The sequence below is a fragment of the Strongylocentrotus purpuratus genome, unplaced genomic scaffold (assembly GCF_000002235.5).
Source record: "Strongylocentrotus purpuratus isolate Spur 01 unplaced genomic scaffold, Spur_5.0 spur5_contig_863, whole genome shotgun sequence".
Classification (NCBI taxonomy): Eukaryota; Metazoa; Echinodermata; class Echinoidea; order Camarodonta; family Strongylocentrotidae; genus Strongylocentrotus; species Strongylocentrotus purpuratus.
The window spans coordinates 1,005,683-1,024,471 of record NW_022145572.1 but is presented as its reverse complement, the minus strand read 5'-3'; the positions used below and the strand labels follow the sequence as shown (position 1 = coordinate 1,024,471).

At 37.5% G+C, this 18,789-nt stretch overlaps 1 protein-coding gene across 1 annotated transcript; it reads left to right on the top strand.

Annotated features, from left to right (window-relative positions):
* Nucleotides 1–4,149: 4,149 nt before the first annotated feature.
* On the top strand, nt 4,150–18,249 carry LOC580916 (caspase-3). The gene is made up of 6 exons (XM_030972678.1): nt 4,150–4,526; nt 12,055–12,364; nt 12,952–13,253; nt 13,806–13,981; nt 15,941–16,085; nt 16,862–18,249. The coding sequence occupies exons 1-6, from the start codon at nt 4,379–4,381 to the stop codon at nt 17,095–17,097; spliced, it is 1,317 nt and encodes a 438-aa protein (XP_030828538.1). The 5' UTR covers nt 4,150–4,378; the 3' UTR covers nt 17,098–18,249.
* The last annotated feature ends 540 nt before the right edge of the window (nt 18,250–18,789 follow it).

The window sequence follows — 18,789 nt, the reverse complement described above, 5'->3', positions numbered from 1 at the left end:
AAGCAGGTTTTACAATGTCCACTGCATTTAATGCAATCTACCTGTTTAAGAATGGTAATACAAGTCATGAATTCTACCTCACTCAACACCCGCATTGCGAATCTATAAACATATCATTTTTCATGACAGCGAATAAAGGTCCCTGAATGAGTCATAACCCGATGTTTCATTAATATTGTACACTGTACGTGTGCCATTTAAAGCCACACGTGGACGAGATACAAGTTTTTTTTTGTTATACCATGCACTCATCATTTTGGAAATTAATTTTCTCATATGAAAGGGAGTGGAGAAACATATAGAGAGATGAAGACAAAATAGGAAATTAGACGATGAGGAAGAAAACGGAAGAAGGGCATAGAGGGAGAGAGAGAGAGAGAGAGAGAGAGAGAGAGAGGGAGGGTGAAAAAGGATGATGAGGGGAGAGAGAAAGAAACGGCGAGTGAGAGAGAGAGAGAATGGGAGAGAGATAATGGGGACTTTTATATTTGCACGTCGACATAGTGGACTGCTACGTGTGACGTCCTTTTAAGGCACTGTGACGTCAAAGGACGTCACACGTAGCAGTCCACTATGTCAACGTGCAAGTCTAAAAGTCCCTAATGAGAAGTGGGAAGATACAAAGGCAGAGAATGAGGCGAAAAGAGAAAAAAGAAGACACGAGAGTATGGATAAAAACATCCATCAACGGACCATTCCTGAAATGTAATTATACCCTCTGAATAAGTTATGACCAATAAAGATCCGAATAATTTCTCTGACCTAGTGAAATTAAGCTATTATGCACGAATTGCACTGAAAAGACAACCCTTTTGTACCTTGAATATACCTTAAGGGCCGCACCTCGCCATCGCGGTGATGAAGATACAGAAGATGGTAAGGGTCCCATGGGACCCATTTAAAAACCCAGGTTGGATAGTTGTCGTTTTGAAGCTGAGGAGTGTGGGGCATCAACGGCAGTTTGTGGCAGCTTGTTCCATTTGTTTAAGAAGTCTTTTATTGAACAGAATGATTGAGAAGAGGGTGCACTGTAGATACACACTTCTCCATAATAATAGCCTGCCCTGGGAAAGCTGAGTCACATTAAACGTCAATGAAAGTGCATTATGTTGAATTAATACGGAAAGCCAATAACCATGACGACGTGCTTCCAAGGAGATTTGATAAGTCGTTCATTTCACAGCAACTCATTCTACCAAATGTCCCACAAATTTGACCTTATTTTGTAGATCGTGACAGAAAAAAAAATCTTTAAAAAAATATAAACCGAGGGCATAACACCCTTTCACAATTTTGGGTATAAGATTTAAGTGGTAGGCAACAATCCTCGGTTGTATACTTAAAAAAATATACGATGCATGAAATTTGGCGGAGAACTGCAATGTGTGTGCGTGACTGCGTGTATGTGGGTGCGGGTGTGGGTATTTGTGTGTGTGTCGGCGCATAAATACGGTTAGTGTGTAGCTTAGGAAGCAGTTATGTTATTTGATTTGAAATTATTCCTTGGCGTCAGAAAAACAAATATTGTTTTTAGCAGTAGCCTGCTCAGACTGAATTCATTTCTCGTGGCTCTTATGCGGTGAATCGACGCAATATAAATGGAAATCGGTGAAATAAATAAGCCTTTCGAAGGGCGCTGTATGTATAATACGATATAGAGCACTAAAAATGGAATACATGTATAATTTACCTAGTTTCAAGGTATTATTGTTCGTAAAACTTGTGTTATGAAAATGCGAACAAATATTACCTTAGAGGCTTAGAAAACTTGTTTTATTACCTCAGTAAGAAAACAAAAATACTTTCATGTGAGATTGTTTTTCGAGTGTAATCCTAATACACATTTTTTTGGTGATATTAATTGCTTTTGTCTTTTATATTCTGTAGCAAGCTGTTATTTTGTTTTTTCATTAACGAAATCCTAATTTTTAGAGACTATTTAAATTTTAGATGTGATATGAATATTTATGTATAATTGATATTTCATCAAATTATTGCGTTGATCTACTGATCTATCGAATTAGTATCACAGCGACGCAAAATCACTTTTTGACCTTTTTGAGGTCTTACTTATCCGTTAACAGCAAACATATTCAGTACGTTTTCGAAATAAATGTTGTATCAATCGATTTATCGTTGGTTATTTATTTCTCTCTCGCCAGAAACTCATATGAATCTACTCTCAGGCTAATAATATAAGTGCATGATTATTGTTATTTTTGGATAAGACATAATGCCAGCAGCGCAGGCCTCTAAAGCGATATTTCTCGATGAATCATCATTTTGATAGAAAAACATAGATACTCAACCCAGGGCCGTCGCTGGAATATTCCGAATAATGGGGGGGGGGGGGGGGGGGGGGGCAAAGAAGAACATGAATTATTGATGATAATAAATAAAAACCTTGAACTATAATGGGTGTGTGTGTGCATTTGGTCGGGGTTTGATGCCTTTTACTTCATTGCCCCTTTCCAATCAGATGCTGTAAATAAGATTTTGTGTTTGTTATTACTGTTGATGCTGTTCTGATTTTAATAAAACTATGTTCATATTGACCCCCCCCCCCCCACCCCCACACTGACGAATGTCTGTTCATGATTTGTTCACGTAATTGTTTATCTACAATCAGAATGTTGTTATAAATCGACCGTCCACTGAGACATTTATTATCAATAATATTATGATGCGTAGAATCAATCAAATTCCATTTGTTTTACCGCAGTGAGAACGAGAAAAAAAAGACTCTCGAATGCCCTGATTTTTAATGACACACTGGGATATATTGACTTTTGATTTTATTCTGACACAATGAGTGCGTTTATTGATTTTATGTTAAGATGAAGCGCGTGAGTTTTAAGAAGTTTTCTTTCGACTTGATTATCTGACGTAAAATATTGTGTGTGTAGCATTACAAAGTAGGCCCATACTAACAAGTGATCAATACCTGCTTTCGTGAATTTAATGATATCTTTTGGAAATATCTCAATTGGAAGAGGATCGATCTATCCACTTTGAAATGTATAGGCAATATTACACTTTTGTAGTATTTTCCCCATTTTCTCTTTCTTCATTTATCAACGAGTGTCAACTTAATGGCGACAATGGCCCTGTACACTGCAATTATCACCAGTGACTCACTCTTACTTCACATTATTGGTATCAATACTCTTTGTTTTCATCCTGCTCCGCACGAAGGAACAGAACAACATTTCCTTTCTCATCCTCACTTCTCAAAGTTTTCTCAGCGAGTCAACACGTCTATTTATTTGAGAACATCATCTTTACAGTTCTGAATATGTTCTTTCATTCACTGAGAACAACTTTCCTTTTATCTTCACTTTTGCTTTTGCTTTAGTTTTTGTAATGATTATCTGTGGTGATTTTATGAGGATTGTGCAATATTTGGAACATTTTTATATATTTGGAGGATTCATGCCTGGGAAGCTCTACACGCACAAAGTCTGAAGTGAGGTTGGTTTTTGTTCCGCTTAGCGACCATTCCCGCTTCTCTGACATAATTATTCAGATTTTCTCTTATTATAGAAAAATCTCTGTATGTTTATAGAACCGCATTTTAATCTCAGCTTAAGCTAAAGTCAAAATTTCGAAGTTCGCAAATAATAGCGATAAGATTCACCGGGCATCAAAAACATCGTGTGTGCGTGTGTGTTTCAATTAGTAACGCACGCACAGACACCCTCGCGCACACACACCCTCGACTATACAATCATTTTGGACACTTAACCGTGAAACGTTCCATTGATCTGCGCAGACCTCTCGCAGTTTAAAAAAGATTCTCACGAGAACTTTGAAAATTCATAACCTTTCCTCATATTTTTAAAGCACAATCAGAAGCCGCAATTTCGACGACATTCTTTAGGCCTACTTTATTTAAATGAGTATTAGGATAGACATGTTTGTGTCATACTCTCCGTACAGCTGTATTTGAAAGTCTTCAGAAGGTCATGTAGGCTTAGCAAAAACGTATAAAATGGAATTATTTGCCATTTTCGTCAATAATATTTGTTTAAGGTTCGCCCTATAAGGTTATAACGTGGCGTATTGCGTGGCGCTTTTGCGCGCGAATAACTCATTCTCGACACAAATTCATCGTAACGCGAGCAGACGACAAATCGACACACTGCCGTCGGTACATGCATTCTTCAGACGATCACTTTGTGAGCGTTGACTCGACGCTGGGGAAATCAACACTTGGGTATGACTTGTCGGTATTTCCCCGCGTTCTCGGATACGAACACTTCTCTCGGCTAAACCGTTGTGTGTATTTACTTTGGGTGTTAATCGTTTACTTTGTGGACAAATACTTTAATCTGATAAATATTACGTGCTTGAGTGGGATATTACCAAATAAGTGGTCATGGGGTCAAAATTGTCATCAAACCATCATTTGGTGGAAGAGCAGTGCGAGGAGGAAGACTGGAAATTACGAAGTAAATCGTCTTCGATGTCGTCTGCTATGGAAGAGAGTAAAGCATCAAATGTTTGCGATAATGATTCGGTGGACGGTGAGTTCGCACGGTTAATTAATTTTTTGTGTCTACATAATGCTTTTGATATTACAATTAATGTTCATTAGGTGTAAATCTCAATTCTTCGTTGATGTTGATTTTTTCTTTATGCATTGAAATAATCAGGTGCACTTCTTTGTAGGCCATGTTCGTAATGTAATCAAATTTAATGCATATATCTTTGATAATTTCCTTGTTAAAAAATTATTTCATTCACTCGTTACGAATAATTGTGTTCCAAAAGTCAGAATGCGAATTGAACACATTAATGATTAATAAATATGCAATTCGCATTCTGACTATTAGAATTAATTACTCGTAACAGACTAACAGGTGAATAAAGTGATAAAGATATGTGCATTACATTTGAATGCATTACGAAAATGGCCTATCATTGACCTGTTTACATACATATATGATAGTTATTCTATTTGAACGGCGAAGACACATTTTTTAAACCTTTGGATGAATTTCCACAAAGGAGGACAACAATGGGGAACTTTGATCAAAAAAGAAATCCAACCTTAACACAAAACTACTTTAAAAGAAAGCAGAAAGTAAAGTAATGATTTTGTATAAATTATACCCACGGACGGGCACTTCAAATTGGTTCAATCGGTGATGTCACCGTGACGTAGTGCCGCACTAATTTCCCATTTGTTTCAACACACAAAATGATTAAAATGTCACATTTAGTAAAGGTTTAAAACTCAAAGAGGTACCAAAGTCCCCTGTGTCGTCAGATTAAACTGGATGAATATTATGATAAGACGTGTCGCCTGCGGTGAGACAAACTCTTATACATGTACAGGCATTGCATATACGAGGAAGGGTCACGGGTCCATACATATAGCCTGTGGATATACAGACCTCGTATCGCTGATTACAAATTTGAAAAATATCAGATTAAATTCTTGTGGACAGTAATCTTCATCTGCAGAGACACATATTTGATGCAACATGCTGAAGTAAAAGCAAATTTGTAACAATATTTTATAATATTATAAAGATGAGAAATATATTGTACGTCTATCTGGAATGGAAAGACATTTTGCTGTAAACAGTTGTTACAATTGTTGTTTGTATCTAAATATTATGGTTGATTAGTGGATATGTCACCGGACTGTGGATCACAAGGTCCGCGGTTCAAGTCCCACCGCGGCACTAATATCCTTTGGCAAGACATTGATCTACATTTGCCACTCTCCACCCATGTGTTAAATGGGTACCCGGTAGGATGAGAAAGCTAATGTGCTTGGATTAGCAAGTGTGCGCATGGAAAATGCCGCCTGGCTGGAATGCTCCCCAGTGAGTGAAGAATGTGAATGCATTGTGTGCGGGTAGGCCTGAATCCGATGACCGGGGTAATAATATGATTGCAGGGCCCTCAAGGAGAACAGTATGATGAGGCTACCCTGGGTAAACAAGACATATTACTATTATTATTATTATCTGAATGCGTTTAAACATGCACATAATATTTGATTTGTTTATTTGTGTGAAGATTATTAATAAATAGCCTGTTGAGGGCTCAAAAATTGAAGAAGAAAACAATGTTGTAGTAATAAATCTCGGCTGACAGGAGTTTAATATGGAAATCCGAAAAAAGACATTTGGGGAAAATTTCGGACGCAGATTAGGGTCGTAGTTTTCGTCTCCCCCCCCCCCCCAAAAAAAAAAAAAACAGAAACAAAACAATTGCATTTCGGTTTTGCCAGTCGCCTGCGAAAAACATTTCGTTTACGGCATAATGACTTTTGTGACACATGTTGGCACAAACTTGGTGGCACAGAAATCTGTAACGATCAACAGAATTGTATATCCAAAGTAGCAACATTTCGAAAACTTAACCGAATGGTTATCTAAAATACCCTATAGAGTGGTCAAGTGTGACGTCATCATAAGACTATTTTTTAAATTTATTTTCCGAAAGAGCATAAAAAAATAAAGTCCACATGTTGAAAACCAATCGAATATGTTTCGTATAGGCTGACATATGACCATCCGAATAAATAGATTTCAATAGGAAATCACTGTTATTTTGCTCTGGTTCGTATGATGTCACAGCTTATGTTGATGTCACAGCTTCGGTACTCTATTGGATATCCCAATAGGAATCATGTAGTCATTGGTGATGTTCGCACATTTCAATAGGTGACAGAGATTGGATCAGTGTCTCTTGTTGATTTTTCGAAAGTCGTTGCTTTCATGTTGATTCTAAGGATTTATATTCACATTTCTTTGCTCCTGGCTTTTTTTGTACACTTTGGATATGTCTCGCTCAGATCCGCGTCTGTAAATAAAAAAAAAAATCCTTTTTTGGATGACTCTAACTAAAATAATCATGATGGTCGTTCATTTTTGTCCTAATAGTGTGTGTATAGTTCAGTTGCCTTCAATGCTCGAGTGTAAATACGAATAATTATTTCGTAAAAGAGCTTAATCCCATTACCTGGTTCTTAGAGGCGGAGCCAGGATTCTCTTGCATAAGGGGGTGGGGGAGTCCAAAATCACTGCTCAGGGGGATATCTCACATTTTCAACATCGTTTTTACTCCAAAATTTTGCTGGGCCACACGAGCACAAAATCTTAGTACACATTATTTCTGTTGTGTATTTGATGAATGCGAGGTTGGGATTTGTCAGTGGTGGGGAGGGGAGAGGGGGTGCATACCCCTTTTTGAACTGCCCTCCGCATACAACGCTAATAATCATGGACAGCGACCGGGTAGACCTTTAGGACAACTTGGGTCTGCTAGCGCTATGACCCAAGCAGACTGATGTAAAGATGCAGACAACAGAAGCATTTCAAGTCATTATCGATTGGACTATCATCATCTTGATAACAAATCTGTGCCATGATTAGGTCATATTTATGTACTTTCTAGATGCTACTGCAGACGACAGTGTCTGGGTATCTAACCAGAAAGTCAAAGATTTCAAAGGTTCACATAGTACAGTCTGAGGAACCGTTAGGGGGCAACAGAATTACATACAAGAAAATATATCCATTACTCAAACCAAGGATCTTAATGTGTCTTCCCTAGTGCTTGATTTTAAATTAACTTTCGGTGTTTATTCCAATGAGTCCATTCGCGATTTTACTTCTTCCACCATACACGTACCTTTTCCTGGAAAATATATTAAATACGATATAGGGGATATAGGCTTACCCCAAACTGTCTATTGGAGGATAAAAATGCTTCGCTCTCCAACCCTCCTCCTTTCCCCCTCTCTTTAAGTCACTTTCTCTCTCTCTCTCTCTCTCTCTCTCCTTTTAACAACCATTCCAATCTCCGCATGTACAGTATTCTATAGTATTAGCACATTGGTTTGAACTTAATAAACGGTGGCGCCGTCGACTTCTGCTCTGGAATTGAAAACGGAATTCGCGAGGGAGCCGCAATCCGTGCAATCCATTCTTGCAAATTAAATGACAGATAAGTAGTGTGATTCGGATTGATGCCATTGTCATCAGTGCATTCGAAGATCTAGACGTATTAGATTCCTCAATCCTCACTTCATCATTGAACGTTATTTGGCAGAGTCACGGTTCGTCTTTTTTAAACATTTGCTGTGGAAGAATGAGCCCGAGTCAAATTTTGATATGCTACATGCTCACAGTCATGCATGTGCCTTTTCTCATTTTGGCAAATGGGTGTGCTTCCCCACCTATATGCCACAATAAGAACAATCATAAAAGGCAGCCCCTGACCATGCCCTTTAAAAGTGAATAGCTTATTTGTTAGTGCAAAGGAATTGTTTGCGAGAATATAATTTATAAAGTTTACTGATTAATATAAAGTGTCATAGATATTGATAAATGGAGTCATGAAAGGATATATCATGTGCAATCACTTCCTGAAAAGAGGTAAGAAAAATTATACCAGTTTGATGGGTAACAATGTAGTATCGAAAAGGGTTACACATATTATTAAAACTTGATCATGAGGCGAAAATAAAACTTTAAAAAGACAAACTGGTGACCCTGCATCCTGTAGGGGAAAATAAATCAAGGTCTTACAATACACGTGTGTTTAATGTTGAACTCTGATTAAAAGTAGTCAAAAATAGGCGAGAACAACGTTTATAAGGGCTATCTGTCCGAATTGACTGCAGCTTAGAATATTATTTAAAGCGAAATGATCTAAAATGTGGCATAAATATACACTACTGAATGACACGAGCCGTAACAAACTAAAAACGTGAACAACAGCATTACTGAAAACAACATATACGAATAATGATTATTCTTGATAACTGTTTTCAGTGTCACATCAGATTACTAGATTAAAATTCATTATGACGTAGACTCCCATTTCATTGAATATATGTCATATCTTGTGATAATGAAGCAAATCAAAGTTGTTTGTATTTAAACCTGAGTTATACGTGTTGATCTACATGCAATCCATTTTTCGCTCCCGTGAAGTGCTCACAATCGTAAACTTTGCCCTATTTATTATTATCACAAAGATAACATTATAATTTATGCTAGAGATATATTCGTATACATGTCTTAGTTATATTACCGTAGCAAGTAGGTTATACAACCCTCAATTTCCTTTGCGTATTTCCCTCTCTTTCCCACTCTTTCCCTTTCTTTTTCTCCCATTGTAGTCTCTTTTATATTAAAGTACACCGATTTAGAAAATGTACTGGTCATCATTTTCATCACAAGACAATGTTCATTCCCATAATTGCCCCCTCTTTCTCTCCCTCTCTCTCCCTTTTTCTCTCTTTTTTTTTTCTCTCTCTCTTTCTCTTTCTCTCGCATTCTCTGTAGGTCTATTTATCTTTCACTTTCCTCTGTGTCTATCCGTCCGTAGTCTGTCCGTATTTTTCTTTCTCGCCCGCTGTCTAAATCTCTCTCTCTCTCTCTCTCTATCTCTCTCTCTACCTATCTCTCTCTCTCTCTCTCTCTCTCTCTCTCTCTTATATCTCTCTCTTTCTCTTTACATTTATTTACCCCTCCCTTCCTCCCCATGTTCGTTTCTCTGTCTGTCTGTCTTTCTTGATCCTTCTTGTCTTTCTTGATCCTTCTTGTATATATGTCTCTGTATGTCTCTGTTTTTATACACACCCTTTCTCTCTGTCTCTGTCTCTCTCTCTGTCTCTCTTTAGCTATCAATCTCTCTCTCTCTTTCTCTCTTTAGCTATCAATCTCTCTCTATCTCTCTCTTTCCCTTTCTCTTTCTCTTTTTCCCTCTATAATTAGGCTAGTCTTATGAGACTAGATTGACTCGTCTGGATTCAAAACGTGCTTCATTGACGTTCATCAGGAAGCTATCAAATGTACTACTATAATACATGTAACAGATTGTAATACCATGAAACTGGGGAAGATTCACGAAGAAATTCGTTAAGGGTTGTTCAATTATGGCGCGTTGAACCGCTGCAACAACAAAAAAACTCAGAGTTTTTCTTATAGGTTTTTTTGTTAACGTGTTATAAGATACAGAATTGCGAAGTTTATTATATTTTACGTCAGCAATCCATCATGAAAAAAATAAATAAAAAAACGCAGTGTCATATCTGAACGAGCCTGAAGTGGGGTACATAGTACCTGCATCAGGATATAACGTTCCATTGTGTCACGAGGACTATCTATAATCAAGATTAAGCTTTCATGAACTATTGTTTATTATGTCTGGCTTGGTCAACATTCACTATATCTAATGCATTTGGTGTTCAAGCAACTCGTCATTAGAAGTCGCACAACTTTAATCATGGTGTTGTTCTTGTTTACTTTTAACTCTGAGACATAGTTCGCTTTCCTGCTTTTACCCCACTCTATATTTGAAGTTTGTTAGCAAATAATCGTCTGATCCAAAACGGGAGCACCCATTTGTGAAGTTTACTTGATATTTCAAATTGATTGTTTGCATTGTGTCACGTCCTCTTTCGGTTGCATATACGTGAACAGCAGATATGGAATTTATTTGTACATACTGCAATTGATAACGAGTATACGTTTATTGCTTAATATTTCTAATTGAATGTTTGCTTCGTCTCACGTCCTCTTCCGATTGCTTATACGAGAACAGCAGATACGGAATGTATTGTTTACATACACATCAATATATACGTTTATACTTTAAGACAGTTCAAATGGTTCCGGCTCATTTGGATGGACGTCATTTCAGTCTAAAGATACGAGTCGGGAAGAAAACAAAATCAACATGATCATTCATCAATAGAATCGGTGTACTCTTCCGGAAGACGATTTACTGTTATTGGTTTATTGAAAAGGAGATACAGTCAAACCTACTTTAGTGACTACTTGTCACTTGTCTTCAAAGACCACCTGCCTACAAAGACCACATTTTGTGTTTCCCTTGAAAATAATTTTTCAGTGAAACATGTACTAAAGGCACCTGTACATACTAATACCACCTGCCTATAATGACCACTTTTCTTGTATCCCTACACTCTAAGAAAAAACCCTTTACATAAAAATGAACCCTATTGAAGGAAAAGGGGTTCAAAAAAGGGTGCAATATAAGATTTTGCACCCTTCCCACAAAAATGAACCCTAACGACCCAAAAAGGTGCAAAATAAAAGTTTGCATATTGCATGCATATTCATGATTACTTTCCACGTGTTCACATAAAAATACATTTATCATATGATTTGTTAAGCAAATTATGACAATGCACATCAATTTTGTGATTTGTATTTTCCTTCGGCAATCATTAATCAATAGATTATTTTGTCTGATCATGTTACAATTACATTCACGTTTTAGCAATATATATATATTGATTATATGATTACTAACCAAGAAACATGCATGTTTAATATGTATTTGTGTACGAGCAAAATGTCACGAGGCGTTGTGGCGTGCGCCTGTAATCCAGCTAAAAAAGTGGAAGTTACAAACTGATTCAGCCGAGGACGCAGGTTCGAAACTGAGTCACGTCTTTCGGATGGTGACGTTTAAAGGTCGGTCCCAGACGTAAATAATCATTTCTGATTGATACACGTCTGTAAAAACCCAATACACACACACGAGTATTCCTCGATGATGGGTGCAGGATTGCACCTTTTAAAGGGTGCAGGATTGAACCCCTTAATGTGCTGCTATTGCATCGGTTTGCACCCCTAAAGGAGCAGGATTGAACCATTAAGGGAACCAACAAGTCTCCTAAAAGGTGCATTCTGGCACCCTCCTAAAGGGTGCAGGATTTAACCTCTAAAGGTGTTGCTATTGTTGCATCGGTTTGCACCCCTAAAGGTGCAGGATTGAACCATAAAGGGTACTAACATTTCCCCCAAAAGGTTCAATCTGGCACCCTTTTGAAGGGTGCAGGATTGCACCTTTAAAAAGGGTGCAGGATTTAACCCCTAAAAGTGCTGCTATTGTTGCATCGGTTTGAACCCCTAAAGGTGCACAGTTGCACCATTTTTTCTTAGTGTGTAGGGTGGTATTTATAGACAGGTTTCACTGTACTTAAACTTTGCAAGAGTTATAGTTATATTCAATTTGAACGACTTTGGTAAACAAAATTTGTTTTTCTTTCAGGACATTCCACCAGTATGAGCCGAACCTCAGCTGGCCTCAGTCACGATTTCGGGGAAGACTACGCCGGTGTTAGAGAACTTGGGGAAGAAGAACCCGCTTTCGACATCAACGAGAACTTCGACTTCGATTCGGACCGCATCACAGTCGACTCGGACATGATGACCATGGACAGCATCTGTGATGGTTTTGACGTGGTTGAAATCGGGGATCATCGTGACGTCGGCATCGGAAAACGGCAACGTCCCAGTAGGGCAGCCATCTTGGCAGGTGATAAGGCATCTGACAAACACAGTTCACCTGATAGAACAAGGCAAGTTGCTTTTATTATAGGGTGGGTTTTTCGTGTCTGTATAATCTAAAACGATTTAAAATGCTACATGAATATATATCATGTGTATATATATGTAATAATATATACGTTAAAACAAGACATGTAGAATCTATTTTAATAAATTTCTATGCAGCGGCGGAGCTAGAATCGTGGTTCAAAGATAAAATTTGTTCACTATACAATGCAACACTATACAATGTGACACTTACACAGTGAACCGAGGACATCAGTTGTACTAAAAAAATGTGTGTCCCCAAAAAATTTGATTAAAAACAAATCATGTTTATTGTATTCTGGTCAGGTGTCCATTCCTCTCTTCCCGACCTTTTATTTTTCATTTTTTCTCATATTTTCTCATTTTTATTTGCATTCTTGCCACAGAATTCATACAGTGCCCGTAGCAGTTGTATGTAAATAGTTTGAAACTAAAGACAATGTGTAGCCTAATATCTGAATGCACTATGAACAGAGACAGTTTTAAGATATCGAATCCAAAAAGAAAATCATGCAATCATTCAAACAAAATGAAAATACGAGTATGTTCTTATTTGCATTTCTTCCATCAGGTCCGCCATGGTTACCGATTCGAACATACCAAATGGAGACATTTCACACTCGTTACAACAGCTGCAGAAACTAAATATTAAAAGTACCGTTCAACCTGTGGTTTACAAGATGGACTATCCGTGTCGAGGAAAGGCGGTGATTGTCAATCAGACCCGGTTCGATCCGATGACTGGCATGTCGAACCGGGAAGGAACGGACCCGGATATTGAAGGACTTGATCGAGTGTTTAGCAATCTCGGCTTCCGGACCGAGGCTCATAGTGATCTGACGATAGCCGAATTTAGAAAACTTCTCAAAGAACGTAAGTTATCCTTGGAAATGACTTTCCATACGACTTTCTGAGTGATAGAGTGGCTTGTGCTAAAATAAGTAGGACAGAAGAATTTACTGTTTAAGAAATTGTTTGTTTTTCAGATGTGCGAAGTTAAATTCATATATATATATATTTAGTTACATTATAAAAAGTTATCGAAGAAATAGCATAAATATGATTCGAAACTTATTAAATGCAGCGTTCACTTCGCACAATCTAAATACATAGCAGATAGACCAAACACCCTTCCAAAATCAGGAAAATATCGACTTTTAAGACATAGTTGTTCAGATTTCATCATACCTTGGCAAGACTGTAAATTTCTGTGGTCAAGTCGATACAAAAAGCTCATGATTACCAAAAGGAAATTCCGTTATCTGCAAGTAGTATTATCTTTTCAATGAGCAAAGTCTACATGACCGCTTCTTCATTCAAATATTAGCAACTTGAAGTACTCATTACACGTACAGCAAATACCATACTTCGATTTTATGCCACAATCGTGATGTTATTGCGCATTGTCTTCCATTTTGCTTCCAGTCAGCCTTGAAGATTTCAGCAACGACGATTGCTTACTGTTCATCGCCATGAGTCACGGCGAAGAGGGCGTCCTATACTGTAGAGATGGCACAGTGGCAGTTGACGAGTTAGTTTGTCGCCTGAAAGGGATCATGTGCCCGACACTAGTTGGAAAACCAAAGCTCTTCTTTATACAGGTTTGCATTTATCATCATTTTCACTATAAGGTCCTTATTTGTATGCACGGATTGACATTTCCAACTGGAAAAGTAGATCATGGATTCTTACTTAAATATAGATATATTTTATATGTCTTCCTAAAACGTTATTGATCAATATCTATGACTCTTTAGATTGATCAATACAGCTATGAGAGCATGTAAACTCCCTCTATAAATAATAGATCATAAGTCATATTGTCACAATTACTTCATGAAGTAGAGATAAGACAGTAATAATTTATACGTTATGGGCAACGATATACTTGTACTGTTGCAACCTCCGATTAGAACACCCGTCAGTGTATCCAGGAGAGCAGAGTGCTCCTTTATCAGCTTACCGCATGTTTTAGTAAGCCAGTGTTACTTGAAATGTTCACTTATTAAAAATGTCCTCTTATTCTTTAAAGCATTCGTATGAGAGTGAAACGAATGGAGCATTAAAGAATATAAGATCACACGGTTGCATTCGGTTCGTACAGAGTTGAACTGTCATCGTACGATTTCATGAGGCACAACTTATCCATCATGTTGATTGTACTCACTTCGTAAAGCTCATAACTCCGCACGATGTCCCCCAGTAAATGGAAACAGTTGGTTTAGTGCAGGGCAATCGACCGCCTCAAAAAAGAAACATTAACATAATGCTGTAGTAATAAACCATAAAAAGGTTTCTAAAAATGCCTAGAGTAGAGGTCTTAATTACGAAGCAAGTCGTTGACATTTTACAGCGGTGATCTAGACCTTAAGATGTGGAAGCGAGGACGTATCCTCGGTTGGATATGAGCATGATTAGTGTCTACTATTGTGGGTCATAAACGTTGCTCCGGTGACTGTTGTGCGAAGCAACTCACTCCCGCTAGATCCCTCCCTTCTTCTCCTACTTTTCCATCAAACTGTAACTTTACGACTCTCTCTCTCTCTCCATAAGTATATATTCTCTCTCTCTCTCTCTTCAAGAACAAAACTTATCTAGCTATCTTTTCATGTCCTACATTTATCATCCACGCGCTTACAAACACACCTTCTCTTCTCTTCTTTAGTAAAAATCGTTCTTCCTACCTCATTATAAATGACACAAAAACACGCACACACACAAACAAATCCCCTCTCTCTCTCTCTCTCTCTTAATATCTCTCTCTGTCTTTCTTTCTTTTCTCTCTCTCTCTCTCTCTCTCCCTCGCTACCACCACCCCCTTGGACTATTCTTCTCCAGTAATAACTGCTCGAGTTATTGTCTTACCATCTTCCTTTCATAATTCCTATAAATTGCTCCTACTAAGTACATCTCGTTTGCCTCCTGTGACTTCGGCTCTTACGACGATGGTGTCATTAAACTTGAAATCATAATTCCGTTAATACAGTAGACGAGACAAAATAAATGCTCTAAAATAAAAGTATTTTGATAAAACATTTGGAGAGAGCGAAATAGTTTGTTTCTCTCAGAATGACGTCAGGGCAATCTAGAATGTGAAGGGGTGGTGGTGTCTTGGAGGCCGCCCTTACATGTAGGATAACATAATGTGAGAGCAGCATGATTTGCTCAGGATATGCCAATCTTGGCGTCGTTTAGTTGCAAGGTCTCTGGTTCATTTCCTATCTCTTTCATTCTTTTTTTAAAACTATCAAATGTTAAATGTCTTACTTCGAATCTTCGGTTCATCGCGTCGGGTCGGGTGGTCGCGTTGCCCGACCTTTTGTGAAAACATGCCCCTTCATTGACGAAATGTCGGGGTAAATGTTCGTTAAACAAGGCCTCTCATTTATAATTGGTCTGGTCCAATTCACTATGTGAAAACCTTTCGGCAAACGTACAAAAGGTCGCATTGTCTTCCACTTTCGTTTCACGTTAGGTCGTGTAACGTGACTACCCGCGTACGTTATGCCAGTTTATTGATTTATATAATTAAAGATCTATTCTTTCTAAATTCTGTACAGGCATGCAGAGGCACCCAGATGGACCATGGTGTTCGTGTTCCTGCCGGTGAGGGCGACGATGAACCTGATGCTGCCCTCGGCCAGAAAATGTTTTACACTATTCCGGTGGAGGCAGATTTTCTTATGGCATTTTCATCAACGCCAGGTGAAAACTAAAGCATTTCCTTCAAATTCGTCATTTCTATGAAATATGTTTTTGTTTTCCCTTTATATACTTTAACTGTAAATGCCAGAGTTATGTAAGTATTTGAAGATGAATCGCTTTTACTTTTTAGTAGATCTTCGATGGACTAACGATTTGCCAAACACATTTTAAACACTTATCAACATTAATATGTTCAATTATTAATACCCTTATGCTAATTTGGTTTGATAAAATGTTCCTGTTAATGTTTTTATTTCATTATTTGTTATTATAATTATCATTACTATTATCAAATTATTGCTTCAAATTAGCAGGGGCAGATCCTGGATTTTGTAAAGACGGGGGCAGATTTCCTCTCCAAAAATCTTTTGCTAGAACAACAGAAAAGGTTTTTTCTTCCTATTTATCGGGGGATTTTTGAGTCAGCTCGGACACAAAACACAATCTATGAGGGCACAACTTTGTTTATGTACCAGTAAAGGGAGTAATGCACCATTGGGTTTGAATATGGGCAAGGCCGGTTGACCCCCTTCCCCTAACTCCACCTGATACCTCCCCTGGCTGGGGAATTCTGGGGGCGTTTCACAAAACTTGTCATTAGTGACAAACGACAGTTTTTGTTATAAGCTACTGAAATCCTTGCTTCTGATTGGTCATCAGCAGATTTATTACTGAGTTTTGTCATTTGTCATTGAAAAAAGGCTGTGTGGAACGGGTATATTTCCTTAAACGTTGATTTATATGTATTTTTGTGTTGTCCTTTTTGTCTCCTGAAGGTTACTACTCATGGCGGAGTATCCGAGAAGGATCGTGGTTCATACAAGCCATCATTACCATCTTTGAGAAATACGGAACGTGCATGGATGTGAATCAAATGATGACCCGTGTGAACAGAGCTGTCGCTTATCGATACGAATCGATATCCGGTGACGAGCGGTACAACGGGCGAAAGCAGATGCCGTGTTTTGTGTCAACACTAACGAAAGAACTTTACTTCATACCGAAGAAATAATGAACGAGTGATATTCATTGCATATTTATTATTAATTTGTACAAATTTAGAGACAATGACTATCGGCTAGATGTTTCACTATGCAAAGTGTATAACAATGCTTGCAAAAGCAACCTCGCAGAAAAGCTTTGTGTTTTTGACACCTTTCGCGGAAGATCTGTAGATCTGGGAACACTTCATTCCGAATGAAATGAAGAACAAATGATTTTTTTAAGGAATACATTATTTATAATCATGTAAAGATTTAAAAATACCGACAATGAGCTTGGCTGATATTATTGTTCGAAACGGAGAGGCTACAACTGCGAGAGCAACACATACGAATGATGCCGTGTTTTTATTTTAACTTTCGTGGAAGATCTATAACATCAATGATCAACGGTATTGACCATGATGTGGAATCTTGACATTGACATGAAACGTTTGTCAGCTAATTATTAAAAGCATTCAATGCTTAAATTGTATTTTACTCGACGATCATGATCAGTAGCCGTGTTTTGTGAATTTTTGTCTCAACGTTTATAAATGAAGTATTTATACACCAATGAAATCGTGGAAATACAACGAGCACTGACCAGTTACACATTATAAAATATAGTGTATAACTGTAAAGATATGAGAAAAACAAAGACTGTTTAGTTTATCAATGTATACTTTGAATATTTGCTCAAATTTGCAAGAGAAAGCAGGTAGATGCCATTCTTTTCTTTGTTATCAACGTTGACAAAATAAACTTAGGCCTATAGCAAAAAATGGCAAACTAATGCTAAAGTCTAATATATACATGTTTAAAAAAAACACGATTTGAGCTCGGTTTAATGATATTTCAAATCATTTTAATATGATTGCAGATGACCTGTTTATATTTCAAAGTTCACGAGAGAACGTCATACCGAATATGAAACGGCCACGCATGCAACGATTAATGTTAAAGGAATAATTACCAGCTTTGTTAATCAGTACTTTGATGGATGGGTTCTGCTTGATATATTATTACTGAAGAAGCAGCGTTCTCGTTATCAGTGTATCATGGTCCATGGTTATATATATTAAGTGCCTTGGTTATTTTAGCAAGGGGCACATAAAAGTACAAACAACCTGCTGTGAATCAAACAATTGGCATTGGTTACTAGTAACTGGGTAGGGGTAAGTGGTCATTGCCCTAATCTTCCCTTTTATTCCAAATTTAGTTCTCATTTTCTGAACTGTAAACAAAATGCGCCATTAACCGAATTCAATGTTATACTCATTTTTATTTTTATTTACAGCTGTCCTTACTGCATGAAACTAGCTTTCGTTTTTAAGCCTTTAAAAGTTTCTTCAACAGACAAATGAAATATCGCTTCTTAGAACAACAACAAATTAATCGCAAATGTTTTCTTTCAATCAATCCATTGGCATATATTTTGATACTTTAAGATATATCCAAATAATTCATGATCTCATTAATATGTGTTATGTCATTCCCATGCCTCCATATTTCAATGGGAGATGGAAAAGGCAAAATAGAAATTGCCTGAGGTTTCATTTTCGCAGCTTTTGCGATTGCATAAAAATGACTTTGTTCAATACTTACTCGTATTTCCATGCATTAAAATAAACGCGTCGTCTTTAGATATTGATTGTGTGATGAAAGAAATATGAATGTTTATCCTAACGAGAATTAAAGCACGCATTTTTCTAACATCTTTT

Bases quoted from the DNA above. Each gene is read 5' to 3' on its own strand.
- LOC580916 (XM_030972678.1), top strand. From the start codon at position 4,379: ATGGGGTCAAAATTGTCATCAAACCATCATTTGGTGGAAGAGCAGTGC. The intron at 13,982-15,940 runs GTTTGCATTTAT...AATTCTGTACAG, and splicing joins CAAAGCTCTTCTTTATACAG to GCATGCAGAGGCACCCAGAT. The intron at 16,086-16,861 runs GTGAAAACTAAA...TGTCTCCTGAAG, and splicing joins GGCATTTTCATCAACGCCAG to GTTACTACTCATGGCGGAGT.